The 17,941-nt window shown below is 32.6% G+C and overlaps 1 protein-coding gene across 3 annotated transcripts in view; it reads right to left on the minus strand.

The window, feature by feature from the left end:
• The window catches only part of unc-13, a 915,368-nt gene that overhangs the window by 328,377 nt on the left and 569,050 nt on the right, over positions 1-17,941 (minus strand). For all 3 annotated transcript variants that reach the window (XM_075371044.1, XM_075371036.1, XM_075371027.1), the window contains exon 2: positions 5,073-5,113. In XM_075371044.1, the coding sequence (XP_075227159.1) occupies positions 5,073-5,113 (41 nt within the window). The remainder of the gene's footprint in view (positions 1-5,072; positions 5,114-17,941) is intronic.

Genomic DNA, 17,941 nt, shown 5'->3' on the forward strand with positions numbered 1-17,941 from the left:
TCACAATTAAGGCACTTCTTAGGTGAGGTTGGTTTTAAGTGGTTATAGCGGAACAGAACCCGGCTAAATTAAAGGAATACAAATTTTAATTTTAGAGAACAGGAAGGCTAAATTACTCCTCTAGGCTTAATCCTCTATATAATTACATTATATGTTTTCGTAAAAGTCTATATTACTGTCTACGTAAGGCTGAATAAAAGAAAATCGTAATACTGTATTACGTAATATTATAAATCGTAATATTGTATTACGATGGGTTTAGGCACAAGTGGAGTTCTGATCGAGGTTGCCAGACAGAATAGTAACAAAAGATTTGAATCGTTTTCTGAATAACTGTGCTTTTTATAAAGGTTTGGGCGAGTGTACTATAGAAAACCGATGATTGTTGAAAGTTCACTGATGTCAAAAGGCGATACTTCTGAAAAAATTAATAATTTATTCAAATTTATAGATAGAACATTTAGAAGGTACGCTATAATTTTGTAAATCTACGTATTTCTAACTGTACAATATTGTATCAACTTATATGGAGTAGCAGTGAGGGATAATTTTTATTTTAAGTATTTTAAGATGCAGGTATGTTAGTCTTATACAAACATGATAATTAATATCATGAATATTAGTGCATATTGGTAAAGTCTGAAGAATATTTTGAGTGTAATTATTATGTAATTGAAGATTAGAATTTGTATAAGGATGTAGAAAGCAATTAGTCTAATTTATTGTTGTGTATGATTTAATTGTTTTTATTTTGTTCGTCAAGCTCTACCGTACAAATTGTACAACTTATAAGCAGTTAAAAAAATAAATAAAAAAATAATTTTATTTTAAGACAACTGGTCGGAAGATATTCTAAACGCTTCTGTAATTTATTAAAATATCAAAGGAAATAAAAGAATTTTTTAATGGAACTAAAAGAATGAGAGAACGTTTACTCACCATCCGAATTATCCTATTACCCAGTTGAACAAAAAGATTTTAGTTGTATGGCTCATTATTACCTTAGTAGGAACTAGTAGTAGTAGGAACTATGACCAAGGTCTTTGTAAGCAAATACCGTAAAACAAATAAGCGAGATTAACCTATCGGTATATTTTAATGTAATAATGGATTAATATATTATAAAAGAAAGATATTGTAGTTAATTCATCTCCAAAGAAGTAATGTTTTAGTTAATGTTGATACTATTAACTAAGAAATATAACCTACTGAATAAAACAACTGATCATCATTAAAATAATGAAATGATTTATTTCCTATTACCTTCCGAAAAAATAAGAACGTTTTTCTACAAAACTCACTGTGGCTATTGGCTGTGAGTGTAATTATTACACTCTAGATATCTAACTGTTTTACTAGGTATTACGAGCTCAAATACTGATTTAAATGGATAATTTAAGAAAGAAGATGAAACATGCGTGAATTAAGGATAAAAGTGTCATAGTCGTATCGACATTTGAAACTGAGCTTTATTTATTTTCTTGGGTGAATGAAACAACGGACGACTAGCACATAATAAGAATCTAATACTAATGCAAATAAATTTCATCAAAATTCTTAAAATCATATATATACATGATTTCAATTACTACCTAAATAAGCCGTCCCATTTTAATGAAAAAAAATCTCAATAAATCACTAAGCCATAAGTAAAAACCCAAAACATCCAACATAAATACATTAGAAACATTAATTTTTAAACCATTATAAACATAATGGGTTATCTTATGTATAACATAACGGATAATATAACCTATTATGAATAATAACCCATAATGGGTTATATATAACCCGTTTTTTTTTTATTGCATAATATAAATATTTCCAATCTTGTAATACAAAAGGATGCTTTTCGATATCAACATAACTAAATGCATTTATTTCTTTACATTTGTCGCAGGTGTAGTAATTTCTGAAGGAATTAGTACCCCTCTTTCACTATAACCTCTTTCTCAAGGAATTTTCACTATAATCTATGACAACCGTGGCTTTTCATTCTAAAAAATTCATTTCTTCTCTTCAATTTTATATGTATTTTACCATTGAGTACTTGTTTTCTCTTTTATTGGATAGTCTTCTATATTTATAACTCGCTTGCAAAAATATTCAAACGAATCAGTATAAGTTTTGAATGTCTTCTTTGACTATTTGCATGTTTAAATTTTAAATACTTTAGCAGTGTTATAAAATCGAATGTTTTACCCGAACAACATGAAGTATTGTAACTAGATATATTTTAAAGAAAGAAAAATTAATAAATAAAAACACTGAAGCCCCATTTCAAACTATTCATTGACAATAAATACTTTGTCACTAATAAAGGGATTACTTCAAATATTTAATTTCAAGTGAGCGATAGTAACAGGCGATTTGTGTATCATTCTATGTACTGAAATTCATAATCTGTTTAATGTGCGGTTCAGCCGTAGGAAAGATTGTGTTTCTTTTTTTATTACGCGAAATTACTGAATTGATCCGTAGAATTCTTCTCGTATTTTTTTAGAAAAATAATAAGCCTAGGAATAAAATCTTAATCCGTTTTCTCAACACGGGAAACATTTCCAAACATTTTGAAGACAAGGCATTAGGGAAAAAATAATTTGTTAAAAAAAATAGATATTAAGAGGTAGAAGTTCAGAAAGTAAAATGTAAACAGCTTAAAGAAAAATAATCGTGATACGCCAATACTGTGATTGAAAAACACATTAGAAAAAGCAAGAGGAAACTGGAACAAGTTGATATATAAAAGACGACGCAGAAAAGCGTGAAGGAAGAAGCGTAAACAAGAAAATATTTATTTTATTTTTCTTCTGCTTTGAATGGATAGTTCAATGTTTCGACTTAGCCACGGTTTAAGCAGACAGATGTTGATTGAAAAAAAAAAATCGTCGTAATTTTTATTAAGTAAATAAACTTCATACATCAGTCTTTTGTAACTACTTCAATAAAATTTATAATTTAAATTATCTATCAAAATCTCATCTATTTTATTTGTTTTATGTTATTATTATCTTTATTATTATTATGTTATTTATTATCTTTAGTTAATAAAGTAAATTATTTTTCAAACAAAATCATAAATTTGAGTATTTTTATAAAATCTTTCTTTCCAAAGAACTATGCGGAGAATTTTACAGTTATAATTTATACTTCAGGAAGACGTTCATGTTTATATAATAAGTAGCAGGTAATAACAACGGTAAAACTACAATTACGTTCATAAAAGGGTTTACGTAATAATCAGATGCAAGATTTATAGGAATTTTTGAAGCAGAATTGTCTTTATACTCTCGTATGGTTTAGCATTTACGCAACTATTTATTCATGCCATCAAATAAATAATATTAATTCCCATCCCTCGTTTCTTAATCATAATTATTTCTAAAGGTCATGTGCGCGATAATGACAGACATCTTGTATCTTGTTACTGGCTGTGTTGAAGTGACTCAGGCCAAAAGCGATAATTTTAGTCGCTTGAGTGTGTTCTGTAGAGATCATGCGATGTTGTTTCGATGAAACTAATAAAACGATTTGCTGTACTAACAACATTTTTTAAAGCAAAAGTAAACAAGAAAAAAATTTCCTTTTATTAATTACTAACCGATAAGGGTTAGCTTCGCTCATCCAACCATCTTGCCAGAGGGCTCCGCCCCCTGGACCCTCTCGACCTGTTCGTATCTTATGTTTATGAGAATATTAAGTATTTTACACATATTCATAAAGAAAAAAAGATTAGTAATTTTACTTATTTATATTTCTGTTGCCATGGTGACAGAACTATAGTAAGTAAAAGGATTAATACATTTACATATATATTTTAGCAGCTAAAATAAAAATGTGACCACATACAACAAACAAATCAACACACCATGAGTTTTTATTGGAGAGAAATGTGTCATAGTGAGTTCTAAGAAGATTTTTTTGATAAAGAGAATTCATTATGTTCATTGAATAGAAAGGGAAAAGTAAAATTTATTTATCTTATTAATAATTATTTTTTGCAAAATGTGTATTCTATCTTCTCTCTTTAAGGTACAGTCAGAATAATATACAACAAACCTCTCTTGGAGATCAAGCCTACCCGAATAGGTGTACCGCTGGAACTTCTAATAGTCAGACTTACAAAAAAAATTTAGGAGATTTTGAACTGATAAAAATAATATTATAGAACACCACATACATAATATATTTTTAGGAAATAGTTTGACTGCTGATCGATTAATTAAAAATCCTTACTACAATTTTATAAATAAAAGTCACCAAAGATAAAAGGACAGGCAAGTCTTTATGAACTGACTAAAATTACAAAGACTGCCTACCTTTTTATTACTAGTGCTTTCAAACCCTCACCGACATTAGCTCAGGACGTAGAAATAGTTTAATTTGATTCGGTCTTTCTGATTTTATCAGAGCAGTGTGAATCCTGTAACCGGCGATATGTCGGTTATACAATTTCCTATAATGGAAACTTGATCGATACTTATTAAAGTAAGTTATTGTATTAAAGATGGTGGTCATTTGTCGATAAAGTGTATGAAAGAAGCTGCTTTGTAAAACTGATCGTTCGACAGTACGGTACAGAAGATTTTAACAGGTCAAATTTTAAAGGTATCGGTTGAAATAGTAAAGGAGTTCGCTACTTCAAAATACCAATAAATTATAACATAATATAGGTGGAGTACGTAGCAAAAGAAAATTCCTTTTTTGTGAAGATAGATTTACGTTAACGGTTTTGCTGAAAGTTGAATCTATAAAAAGAGGTTTAGATGTAAAGATAATTAAGAAAATCGTATAGCGGAAGGAAGAGGGTGTATACTTCTTAAAGGCAGTCAGAAGCGACAAATAAATAATGAAATAGGCTCAAATTTATAAGGTTATGATTACATATGAACCATTATTACTTAAATTTCTTAGGGAAGTTAATATCTTAAATTTAATTTTTTTGTGTTACTGAAAAAAAATATTTTCAGGTGATGTTGGAAAAAATAATAATTTGAACCATTTCGGTATTTCTGAGACAAGTATCCGATAACTAAAACTAAAAATATTACGATTTTGTTCATATAACTTACCCATTCGTTCTGCCTCCACTTTCCGTTCCAGTAGTTCCATTCTAAAAAAAAACAAAAAAAACAATAACTTTATATATTGCTGTTATATTTATAGACCAATATTAAAATAAGTGGAAGCTAGAGATCTGTTTTACTAATAAATAGGAAAATTAAGATCGATATTAATCGGGAAGCTTTTACTAGAACTATTAGGATATTCAGGAAAAAATTTAGTAAATATATCCTCAGAATAAAATTTATAACAGTAAGTCTTATTCTGAGGATATTTATTATCTGATTGCATCCAACACCGACTGAAGCTTTTCCGAGGCTACAACTCATTGTAAACTGCTAAGATACGCCGTATCATCCGCATACGACGCAATTGTAACAGATTCTGGACAAGGAAGGACAGTAGTATATGCTAAGAATAAATACCGGGCTGTGGCACTCCCGAGGCATCTTCAAAGTAGTTAGATAGATCTTGTTTACACTAATCTGCGAGAAGCGACCGTTTAAGTAACTTCGCAGTATCGAATAATAAAGCTAAGATTTAAAGCAAGATTTCAATTTGAAGAGTAGGCCAGGTAACCAGACTTGTCGAAGGCCTATTGCAGTCTAAAATGCACAAATGGAAGATTAATAAAGTCGATCTGGCGAAATCAACCTACGCTACGTTTACGACTAGGAGAGAGGACTGCCCTCCAGTCTACTTTGATAAACGTTGAAATTCTTGCAGATAGTGTGAGATATGTTGGCTTACACCTAGATCGACATACGATGGGGAGAATTCACGTACAGGGTAAGAAAAAACAAATTGACCAGAAATTTAAGCGTATGTATTGGCTAGTAGGTAGGTTCTCAGCTGTCTCTCTCTAGCACGGTTCTTCAACATAAGATCTTCTTGAATCTATTTGGAATATATGGGATTAAACTCTCGGAGACAACTAGTGACAGCAATATTAAATGATCCAATAAGGAGAGTGACTCAACCGCCTTGGTTCATCAGGAATTCTGAAATACATGGATGTTCATCGAATTTATAAGGTGAATTTTTTTTGAGGCCCTCTCTCATGCGATATTTTATTTTAATTTTTACATATGGTTTCGTCAGGAAAAACCGATTATAAATTTTTTCTACAGAAAAAAAAATCTTAAGTGACGTTTTTTAATTTTAGTATCATTTCTGATTTTCGAATATTTATTATTATTATTATTATTATTATTTATCGAATATTTAATAACAGAAAGAGTAAAGGGATTACATTTTTAATTCTATCTGTCTCATTTCACAAGAAAAGAATACTTATAATACGTTTACAAGGAAAATATACTATAGAATGTGGTAATACCACTTAATCAGACCCACCACATAAATAGTATATACGAGTAGTTATAAAGAAAATAAATAGAGCTGAAGCTTTTAATAAGGAAAAAGGGCACTAATTAAAGCGAATAAACTTAAAATATCACGAAATAATACTTTAGTATGAAGTGCTTCAGGTTGTCATGACGGCACACGCGCGCGCGGGCACACACACCCACACAGTCACACATTAGAAAGGTAATCTTTACTAGTTAATAAACTACGGCGAAGAAAAAAGCGGTAATGAATTATAATGCTGTATCCTATTTAAAATTTCTTTCAACGAGTTCTAGTAAAAAATCAAAAGAAACCTAGAAGTATTTAATTAAACTTTAAAACATTGGAAAATGAATATTTTCTTTCTAAAATTCAATATTAGATTCTCATTATTAAGGGAATTACTCATATGTTAAGTCATAAAATTTCATAAAACTTCAGAGAAAATCTGTCTTCCTCGAAACTCGCTACAAATTGAGACTCATAAACTTGAAAACAATATAATCGTTTTTCAGTACTTTCCTTTTATTTTATAAATAATGAATGATTTTACTTCAGAAGCAAAAATAAAATTAAAAGGAGGAAGTGGGAATTTTTATTCCAAAAGCCTACTGACAAAAGTATCCAGATGTAGGTTAATTGCTACGATTCAATCAGCGATATGATTTTTTTTTGTTATAGGCGAGTCATACGTAATATTATTGATAAATTATAAATGATATTAAGGTAATACAAGGAAGTATTTTTATTTATTTATTTTCCTTTATGTAAAAAAAAAAAAAAAATAAATAAACAATAATAGCAGCATACACAGATTCTATTTATTACCGATCATTTTTTTCTTTATTTCGCTTGTAAATTAATTTATTTTTGAATAATAGAAACGAAATGGGTAAGTAGGAAGCCATTTAATTAAACTTTAAACAACTTCAAAGTAGATGAATTCTCCAGTTTTAGAAGAGTTTTCTATGTTAGTTGATGAGCCTCCTGTGAACAAAAAGCCTGCTATTCGTAAGTGCCCTTGCTCTTTTCCATTCAAAAAGAACAAAAGAATGATTATTATAATATAAATTTCTTTAGCACCAGTTTTTTAAAAGAAAATTTCTTTTAATTTTTTTAATATATTATAAAATAAATATTAGTTATTTATTTTACTACCCTTATACAGTGACAACAATAACAGACAATTACAAAAATTTATTTTTTATAAGATTTTAATAGAAAACAAAAGAATAAAATTATCATAATTTATATATTATGATAATTTATTAATTATAAAGTAACCTTAAAATAATAAATTTGTCATAGAGAAGAGAAACCTATTTTTACTTCCTTGTAAAAGTAAAGGAAGTATTGTAATCGCGAAAAATTTCGGTTTTCAGATTTCAATGGAAATATCCGTTTTGACTATCCTGAATCCATTTTGACTAGTTTCGGCTTGACGTCTGTGTGCATGTATGTACGTACGTACGTATGTATCTTGCATAACTCAAAAACGATTAGCCGTAGGATGTTAAAATTTTGGATGTAGGACTGTTGTAACACATAGTTGTGCACCTCCTTTTTTGATTGCAATCGATTGAACCAAAAGTGTCCAAAAAAGCTCAAAATCCAAAAGAATTTGGATTTTGGACTTTTTATTAATTGCAGTAATAAGTTCTCATTGAGAGATTTTTCAATGATATATCATAAGCGGTAATTATTTTCATTAGTTCCAGAGTTATAGCCAAATGAAATTTTAATAAATGAAATGTTTGGATCATAGAAGGGGAAGGCACATCGGTTCGAATCAGACTTCATCTCCTTTTTCTTTTTAACTTTTTTTTAATTTAAATGTATTGATTTAATAATGATTATTAACCCGTGATTGTAAAAAAAGTTACAATAATTAATAATTCAATAACAATAATATAAACAAATGAAAAAAATAAGAAGTTATAAGTGAAATAAAATTTTATGTACTATTTTTTGTTTTGTTTTTTTTTTTTTGTTTGTGTATTACAAGTAAATAACCTTAGGTCATTTGCCCTCGTCGTATTCTTAAAAAGAGGTTAATATCACCATCAGGATCGTCATATGTACGGGTGTAGAAGGCCCTTAGATTTTATTTAGAAGCTCAAAAATATACACATAACATTTATTAACAAAACAAAACATTAAAACAACACTTATGCGGTGTAGAGGGCCCGATCTTAAAATTTAAAAGAACATAAATGGAAAATATGTCTTTACAATACCATTCTCCTTCTACCTGTCTCGCTTATTTATTTACGTACCCTCGGAGCGGCCAGAACCCCCGTTAAGCAGCATATCAGTCGCCCCAGGATGCCGTGGCAGTTGACTGCCCCCAATAAACAGTCCTGTAGGGCGTAACCCATCGGGGTCCTCCCAGCGTCATAAGAGCAATCTGTTCACCAGTTCAGGATGGCCAAAGAGCCCCTCGGTGGGGAGGCTGCCCTTTCCGGTCCTGACCTACTTGCCTACAGGTATGCATTGAGCATACCCATAGCCTCGCGCCCTCAGTCCACCCTTGAGGGTCCTCCCTGCCATCATTGAAAACACCCGAATCCCCGCAAGAGGGCTACCACCCGTCACTGTACGTGCTACGCTTCGAGACCCCCTTATATATATATAAAAACTACCCTTAGAGTTTGTTTAACACGACTTTAAATTTTCATTTTTACAGACTTTTAAGTTCATTGGTGTATAAACAAGCAACTATTTTTTCTTCATTTCCATTTTCCAAATCAGCAGCAATATCATTTCTTAGCAGGAACCTCTTTTCGAGGTCCTCATATATGGTACACTCTTTCATTAGATGCTTAACTGTAAATGTTTTATTACAAACACCGCACATTGGTCTTTCTTCGCCGGTTAACAAATATGAATTTGTTATTCGCGAGTGACCGATTCTAAGTCTGGTTTCAGCCACTTGTTCTCGGCGAGTCAAATTCACGTCGCTTTTCCATTAATACGGAGAAGTTTTGACTGAGTATAATTTTGTATTTAAACTCTTCCAATCAGTATTCCACTTGTTTCTTATTATGCTAGTTAGACAGTTTTTAACATCTGCCACCCGTACAGGAACTGCATCCAAGTCATCGCAGACTGTCGAAGCTGCCAGAAAGGCAGCTTCGTCTGCCCGAAAGGCGACATTCGGAATGTTCTTGTTCCGAATTGAAACAAGTGCACTTAGAGAATCGGAACATATTAGCACTCTCTCTTCACAATAGTGTTCTGTGTGGTGAAGAGCTTGCTGTATGGCAGTAAGTTCTGCCGTATAGACACTGGCCATATCTGACAGTTTCCAAAAATAGGCTTCTCCATTTACATATATGGAGTATCCAGCACACCATGTTTGGTTTTAGAACCGTGAGTATAAATTTTCATATGTTCTTTGTAATTACTGACAGTTGATAAAAGTTCCTGTTGGATGATCACTGCTGGCTTCTTTTTTATTTCTTCCCGAGAGAGATTCAACCTTGTATTTACCGCTGGCAAAAGCCATGGCGGTATTTCTCTTGTAGAAATTGTTAATGTCTCTGGAATAGCAATTTCGTATTTTCTTTTTAATTCGTGACCTAACTCCGGCTGGTCTGGAATAGGTAGCACGACGTTCGTATAATGCAGCCATATGATGGTTGTTGAAAAGTTTATTATTTATATGGGCAGGAAAAGCCCATATATTTGCTACATATTTTAGCAAAAGGATCTCTCTTCTATAATGTAGTGGCATTATTCCGGCTTCGGATATAAGGCTAGTTGCCGGACTTGTGCGGAAAGCGCCTGTCGCATATCTTATTCCGCTATTATGAATTACGTCTAACTTTTTTAAATGCGACTTCCTAGCAGATGAATAAACAATACATCCGTAGTCGAGTTTCGATTGAACCAGTGCCTTATATAGTCACAATAATATTTCTTTATCTGAGCCCCAGGTGATGTTCGATAAACATTTAATAATGTTTAGGGCTTTTTTTCATCTATCACTCAAGTCCTGCATATGTAATCCCCACGTAAAGGATTTATCCAATATCAGTCCTAAAAATCTCACATTATCCTTACAGGTTGTATTGGATTGTTGGCCATTATCAGAATAGGATGGTGATGAATTCTCTTCCTACAGAAGTGTACACAGCACGTGTTTTTCTGGTGAAAATTGGAATCCATTATTCCTCGCAACTTCATTTAGAGCGTTAATCGCTCGTTGTAATTTGTATTTCACCATAGTTGTCTTGTTGCTGGCATACACAATTGCCAAATCATTAATATAGACGCTTTTGCTGATTTGTACTGTAATAGCTAATATCAATTTATTAATGGCGATCGTAAAAAATTGTACCGCTCAACGGCGAACCTTGTGGTATGCCATTTTTTAAGCTTTTTTCAGATGAATATTCATTGTTGTTGCGTACTTGGAAAGTACGGTCATTCATATAGTTGCTGAGTAAAACTGGCAGATTGCCACGAACACCCCATTCATGTATCTGGAGCATTATTCCATGTCGCTAGGTCATATCGAAAGCTTTCTGAAGATCAAAGAAGACTTCGACACATTATTTCCTTGTAATAAAGCTGTTATATGTAATGTTCTCTAAGTTGATCATTTGATCAGTGGTAGAATGGTATTGTCGAAAATCTGCCTGATGTGAAGATATCAGGTTTTCTTTTTCTAAAAGCCAAACGAGTCGATTATTTATCATATTTTCAAGTATTTTTCCCATAGCGCACGTCAAATAAATAGGACGGTAATTACTGGGATCTGTCAATTTTTTATCTTTCTTTGGTACTGGAACAATTTATGCTTTTTTCCACTGCTGCGGATACATTCCATCTCGCCATATCCGATTATATAGTTCTAGCAATCTGCGTTTTGCAGTGGTATTCAGCTGCCTGATCATGTTATAATGGATTTCATCCGGACCAGCAGCTGTGTTGCCTGCTTTCTCCAACGCTTTCAGGAATTATTCCATTTTAAAGGGTACATTGTACGAGTAATTATATCCAGTTCTGAAATTTAGTAGACCTTCATGTTCTGCTTTTTTTGTCCGAAAATCTTTATCGTAATTAGACGTTTTGGTGGCCTTTTCGAATTAGTTGGCTAATAACTCTTCAATTAGGTTTGGAGTGTCCTTAATTTCATCTTCATCTTGAAGACTAGTTATGGGAGCAAAGTTTTTACGCACACAAATCGCCTTCACTTTCTTCCAAACGTCTGATGCAGTAGTAGTTGTGTCAATGGATGACACGTATTGCTGCCAGGGTCGTTTCTTTGAGTCTTATCATAAGTCGTTTTGCATACGCCCTGTATTTTTTAAAGGCAATTAGATTATCTGCAGTGGGACGTTTCTTAAAGGCGTTATACGCTCTTTTCTTTCTTTTTATAGATTCACTTATTTCATCGTTCCACCATGGAACGGGTCGCTTCGTAAGTTTCCCAGATGTTTTGGGAATATATCTCGATGCCGACTCAATTATTGTATTTGTTATGGCGTCGACATCGTCTCCGATAACTCCAGTTGTTTCTGGGAGTATCGTTCTAGCTGTGAAGCTCGTCCAATCTGCCTTATCAAACAACCATCTTTTAGAGATGGGGTATGTTTTTGTTGTAACATCAGTTACAATTTGCACCGGGAAATGATCGCTTCCATGCAAATCGTCAAAAACATGGAAGCTGTATCTCAGTGCAATCGATCCGCTTATAAGTACAAGATCTATAGAGGACGTCGATCCATCTCTGGCATTGAAAAAGGTTCCTGACCCATCGTTTAAAAGCATAAGTTCAGAATTCATCAGGAACCTTTCCAATTCTCTTCCACGGGGATCTACTCGATCCAATCTCCAAAGAAAATTATGAGCATTAAACCACCCACCAGTAAGACAGGTGGGGGAAGCTCAGAAATTAATCGCGCTATGTCATCCTCCTTCCAATCGAAATTCGGCAAGTATGTGCTGCAGATAGTGATCTGAAGCGGACGCTTCAGTCTAATGGCGATCGCTTGTAGTCGATGTTAATAGGCTCTTATATTTGGCGGTTGATCTCGCCGAAATATATCATAACCTCTTAATTGAAAATTTTCATTTCGGCAGAAATGTGTGTTGTGATGTTTGAAAAACATCCATTAATGTTTACTGTAGAATCGACTTGCTAATTTTAAATTAACTTAAGGTCTTAGTTTACCTTTCGGCCACCCTTTCTTACTTTTTTCACCATATTACGAACAGCGGAGAATATGTGTTCGCGGAGAACGTCGTCGCCCGTATAGCTCCCGGCCTCCAAATAAGAGACCATCGAAGCCGCAGACGACGACGGACATGGATCGGCGCCGGTTTCAGGCGCCGATTGAGAGGCGGAAACCTGGCCGACCCCCGACACGGGAATCGCACCAGTCACCGCCCCTGGAAGGGGGGGCACTTACCCCCTGTGTGATTTTTTGTGGCTTCTGTGGTTTAGCCACCTCAGTTGCAGGAGGCTTGGGAGCCTCCATAAAAATCTGCGTAGCAGTCACTTACTTTCTGTCATCATCCAAAATTTCTATAAGACGGACGTGGCCTACTGGTTTGGCGTCCGATTTTTTTCTGTTAAAGAGCACATTTCTGTTTCGAAGATATATCATCAGGAGGCTGTACCTTTGGCTTGACAAGTTCTTTACTACTGAAAGGCTTCATTTTGTTTTCTATAATCCTTTCAATCATGCTAGCTCAAGTGGGCGCAAGTTTGTTGATAAGCTGACTTTCATCAACAGCAACTGGAGCGGGAGCAAGCACAGCAGCCGCAGTCTGAGCATAAGTTGTCGTTGATCTAGGTTTGCGGGTGTTTACAATCTTTTTAGCTTCAAGGTAGCTGATTTTTTGCAGGGTTTTTACTTCCTGCACAGCTACTTTGTCTTTGTAGACAGGACAGTTTCTGAATCTACATGATAGCTGTCCTTTGCAATTGACACGTGCAGGAGGCTCCTTACATTGCTCTCCTTCATGCACCTCATCAACGCACATGCATATTTGCGGTCTTTCACATCTAAGAACGATGTGGCCAAAGCGTTAGCACTTAAAACATCGCATTGGTTGCGGGACAAATGCTTGCACGTCTAATCGATGTATGCCCGTTCTTATCTTCACCGGCAAAGTTGGCCGGTTAAAAGTAAGTACATGAGAGGCTGAAGGTAGGACTTCGCCATTCCTTCTCATGTTCAACCTCCGACACTCTAGTACTCCTTGCGGTGGTAATTCTTCCACAATTTCCTACTCCGTGCAGTTAAGAAGATCCCGACAGACCACAACACCCCTTGAAGTGTTGAGTGGGGATCGACTCGTACAGCAAAATCTCCTATCTTTTGGAGCCCTAGGATCTTCTGAGACTGTGCATCATTCACAGTCTCCACATGAAGTCCAGTAAACGTTTCTCTTATTTCTTTCACAGGGCCTCCAGCGCATTTAGTTATCTCTCGAGCAATGAGAAAAGGACTCACTCTCGAGAAATTACCATCCTCCTTTGTAATGACCAGATACTTAGGTTTTGGAACATTGCTGTTCTTACAAAAAGCTTTTTGTAAGCTTTTTCTGGCCTCACCTTCAATTTTCTTAAACTCTACACTCTCTCTCCGTTTTGCCTCAGGCAAAACGGCCGGTTCTAGACGAGGGTGTTTACGTGAACCCTTTGCCACGTTTGTTGTTTGATCAGTTTGCATGATCGTTGATCCCTTCTGTAGTAAGGCTAGCCGCCGGGGTACACCCCTACTCCAGAGCTACCAAACTTGCAGGTCCGTTCCGGAACTCCGGTGGAACCGGCATATGTCTTGCCAGAGAGCGGATGCGCAGTCTCTGCACTGACTCTAGGCCCTTACACACCGAGGTTTTCAGGGCTCCCATGCCCCGAACAATATGGGCACCTTAACTACATGCTTGGCATCGCGGGGGGCATGTGGACAACGAAAGGCCTCCGTTATAACTGCAAATAACTTCAACCGTGGCCGCCATATCGCCATCTCTAAAGGTGGTATCAATCGATGTCCATAATCGTTAAAAGTTTCGTACCTGCAGGTGACCGTGAAATCCAGTCCTTAAATACGGCCTGTAGATGTAATTTGGCCTAAAAATTGCATCTCCGAGAACACGCGAAGCCCCGTTAGCCAGCTACATGTATTGTACGTAAGTACAGTTGTTGCCATTTTGGACCTGGAACGTTGGTGTTATGTTCAGGACATGGGGATTATCTACCTCAGGGCATTATGCACTATTAAAAATCTGTATATGTAATTTAATAGGCATTATTACATATGTGTATATGTAATAAATTTGTGAAACATCTGATTATTTGATATTAATTTCAATTAATATCAAATATATATAAATTAATATCAATTAAATATAATTTAGAATCGTATTATTTTTGGAATTTCTAGTTTAATTTTATTTAATTATTCTGAAATCTCTGTTTAATTTTATTTACATTAAAGTTAACTACATAGTGACTAAAAAAAAAAATTCTCACAAAAACAACATGTACACTGAGGCACACACGCCCTATCTTTAATAAATTTCAAAAAATTCTTATCTTTTATTTCATTACTCCTCTGACATTGTCGGACAATATTCTCCGTGAGTCGGAGTTGATTATCATTTGGTTTATTTGATTTTGATGACAATCATTTAATCGCGCTTTGGTTTGATATAATTCTTCTGATCTTAATTTGAGTACACGTTCTCTAGTTTTTAAATTTTCACTTTCTTTATATTCATCATTCTCTCTTAATCTTTTTATTCTTTCCTTGATCTTATCGTTTTCTTCCTCTTTATATTTATCATCTTCTCTTAATCTTTTTATTGTTTCTTTGGTTTTAACATTTTCTTCCTCTTTATATTTGTCATCTTCTCTTAATGTTAAAGAGACTTTTATTCTATCCTAATATTACAAGTAAGATTGTTGAATTAATAATTGTATAAATATTTGGCGTTAATAAAAACTAATATTTCAGCAATTTTGTAACTGTCCACTTTATTAAAGAATTGGAGGATCGTATCTCACTTTCAAATGAAATAAGTTTAATTGAAGTGCAGCAAATATGTGTATATATAATTTAATAAGCGTACAAGGAAGTTATGTGGTGTCCGTATCAAATTTTTTTAATAATAATTAGGATTATAGTAAAAACCAATTTTTTATTTCACAACAAAGTAGTTTAATTCATTTTTATTGTATAATAGGGTTAATAATGAAATCGTAAATGAGAGACTGTTTTAATTTCTCCAAAATTATAATTATTTTTAGTATTTTTAACTTTTTTACTTTACTTGTAAAGTAGTTTGCTATTATAAAAAGATTTACCGAGTCGGTTTTGCAGAGCAGATGATGGCTTTAGAATACCGTAATTTAAATTTTATGATAATTAAAATTGTATTCGTTTCTAACAATAAATACATTTTGTTATTCTACATTCATTGCTTATAAAGCGATAAGAAAATACTTTAAAAGTAACTCCGAAAGAGAATTGTCAAAATGATGGAAAAAATAATTAAAAAAGACTTTATAAAGCTATTTTTACTTAAATTAATACGTAACCAATGGCTACAATAATAGATAAATAAAAGTCATCACGTATAATGATTTATTTAATTTTTTATTACATAATAAAATACTTCTTAGCTTTAGTTATATTAATTTAATTAGTAATCATCCGAAAATAACAAATTAAACGTTAAATTTAACAAAAAAATGTTTCTTTATTTAAGAAAATAAACTTTCTAAAGAGTAATTAATGTACTTTATGACTTTGAGAACAAAAAATAATATTTTCAAAAATTTAAAAGTCAAACCACATTTTCACGGTTTACTGAAAATTATAACCGAATATACTACTGATTGTCGTCTGACGGTATAATAATCTATACTACCTATATGCCCCTGTATTTCTATCCTTTGTAATTAAATAGGAAAGAAAATTAGTATATTTAGTTAGTGAAAGAGATATATTAGTGTAGTAAATATTTAGTCTGAATAGATATTTATTTAATAACTGAAAGTTAAATAGAGTTAAGTATAATCTTGGTTTAATTTTAACTGAAGTTTACTTGAAAGATGTCCTAGGGCTATACGTCATTCTGAGACATTCGCAGCAAAATAGGTTTTTGGCTATTATTTAATAAAATGTTCGAAAAAATATATCTGTAAAGATTTTAAAAAAAAATTATGAGAAAATATTATGCGATTAAATTTAAATCGGGCTACATAACGATTTAAAAAATGTAGCATCAATCCTCAGTTATTTAATTATTTTATTATTTCTAATTTTATAATAGCATTTTTGAAATTAAATGGTAGTTTTAACTGTTCATAAATTATTTGAATTTGGAATTTTTGTTACCTTAAGGAGTTGCATAATGAAAAATACAAACCAACCAACACATTTTATAACAGTTTATTTCATTGTTTTTTTTGTAGAAAACTTATTTTCATGAACGTGATAAGTCGTGACAATTGCAATTTTTAGTGGTTTACTTTGAGTCGAATTTACTTTGACTCCTTTTTATGAAATAAAAAAAAAATAAAAATTTATTCAAATGTATAAAATTTCTCTGTAGGGGACTGAAACAGAAATCAATGAGCTTGACTGATTAAATGAGCCAATAAATACTAACTTATTCATGTTATAAATGACAACATCCGTTACGAAGTATTTTATGACAAGAAATCAATGACATATTTACTAAATTTTCCAGCAAACGAATTACTAAATTAATAATAAAAATAAGGTACATACAAAAATAATAAAATGTAATTAACATTTTTTAATAAAAGATAAAAATGCTAATTAAACAAAATAAAATTAAATATTGAAAAACAGTCATTGAGTAGTTAAATGGTAAGTTAAATTTTGTACTCTTAACGGCGGATAAGAAATATCGTACTTCGAATCTTTACAGAAAGGTGACATGTACTGCTAAATTTATTTGAACCTTATCGTAACGAACAAGGAATAAATTTTCTGCAAAAAGAAGTATCAATAAAAAAAAGTAAACTAGATTCTCCATTCAGGAAATGATAACTTGTTTTAAACAAATTGTGTTTGCAAGTGTTTACAATTTTAAACAATAGAGCCTGTTTCGTAAATGGCAAAGTAGGCCTGAAGGAAGAGAAACATCCTTTGTTTTGCCTGTTTGTTAAAGATTATAGGAAAATATAAAAATATACTTCTTATTTCTAAGGGTCGCTTCCTCTTTCTGTGTATTTCTTCGTCCTACTTTATAAAAAAGTAAATCTATAGCAGTAACAAAGTCACTAGTATTGTTATATTATACAAATAAATCAAAATGTAGTGGCGTGCTTAAAAAAAAAAAATTTTACTGTGAAAAAACGTTTAATAATACTCGTATGCTGCAAAAAAAGAATTACTTTTCTGATATATTGTCTTTTGAAAGGCATTGTTTAATGCAGACAGGAAAACAAACTGGATAGATTAGTTAATTTTGTTAGGTATTTGATAAGTTAGAAAACATTGTTAAGTTGGTCAACTTTCACATAAATTTTATA

This window comes from Lycorma delicatula, chromosome 1 (assembly GCF_047948215.1).
Source record: "Lycorma delicatula isolate Av1 chromosome 1, ASM4794821v1, whole genome shotgun sequence".
NCBI classification, from domain to species: domain Eukaryota; kingdom Metazoa; phylum Arthropoda; class Insecta; order Hemiptera; family Fulgoridae; genus Lycorma; species Lycorma delicatula.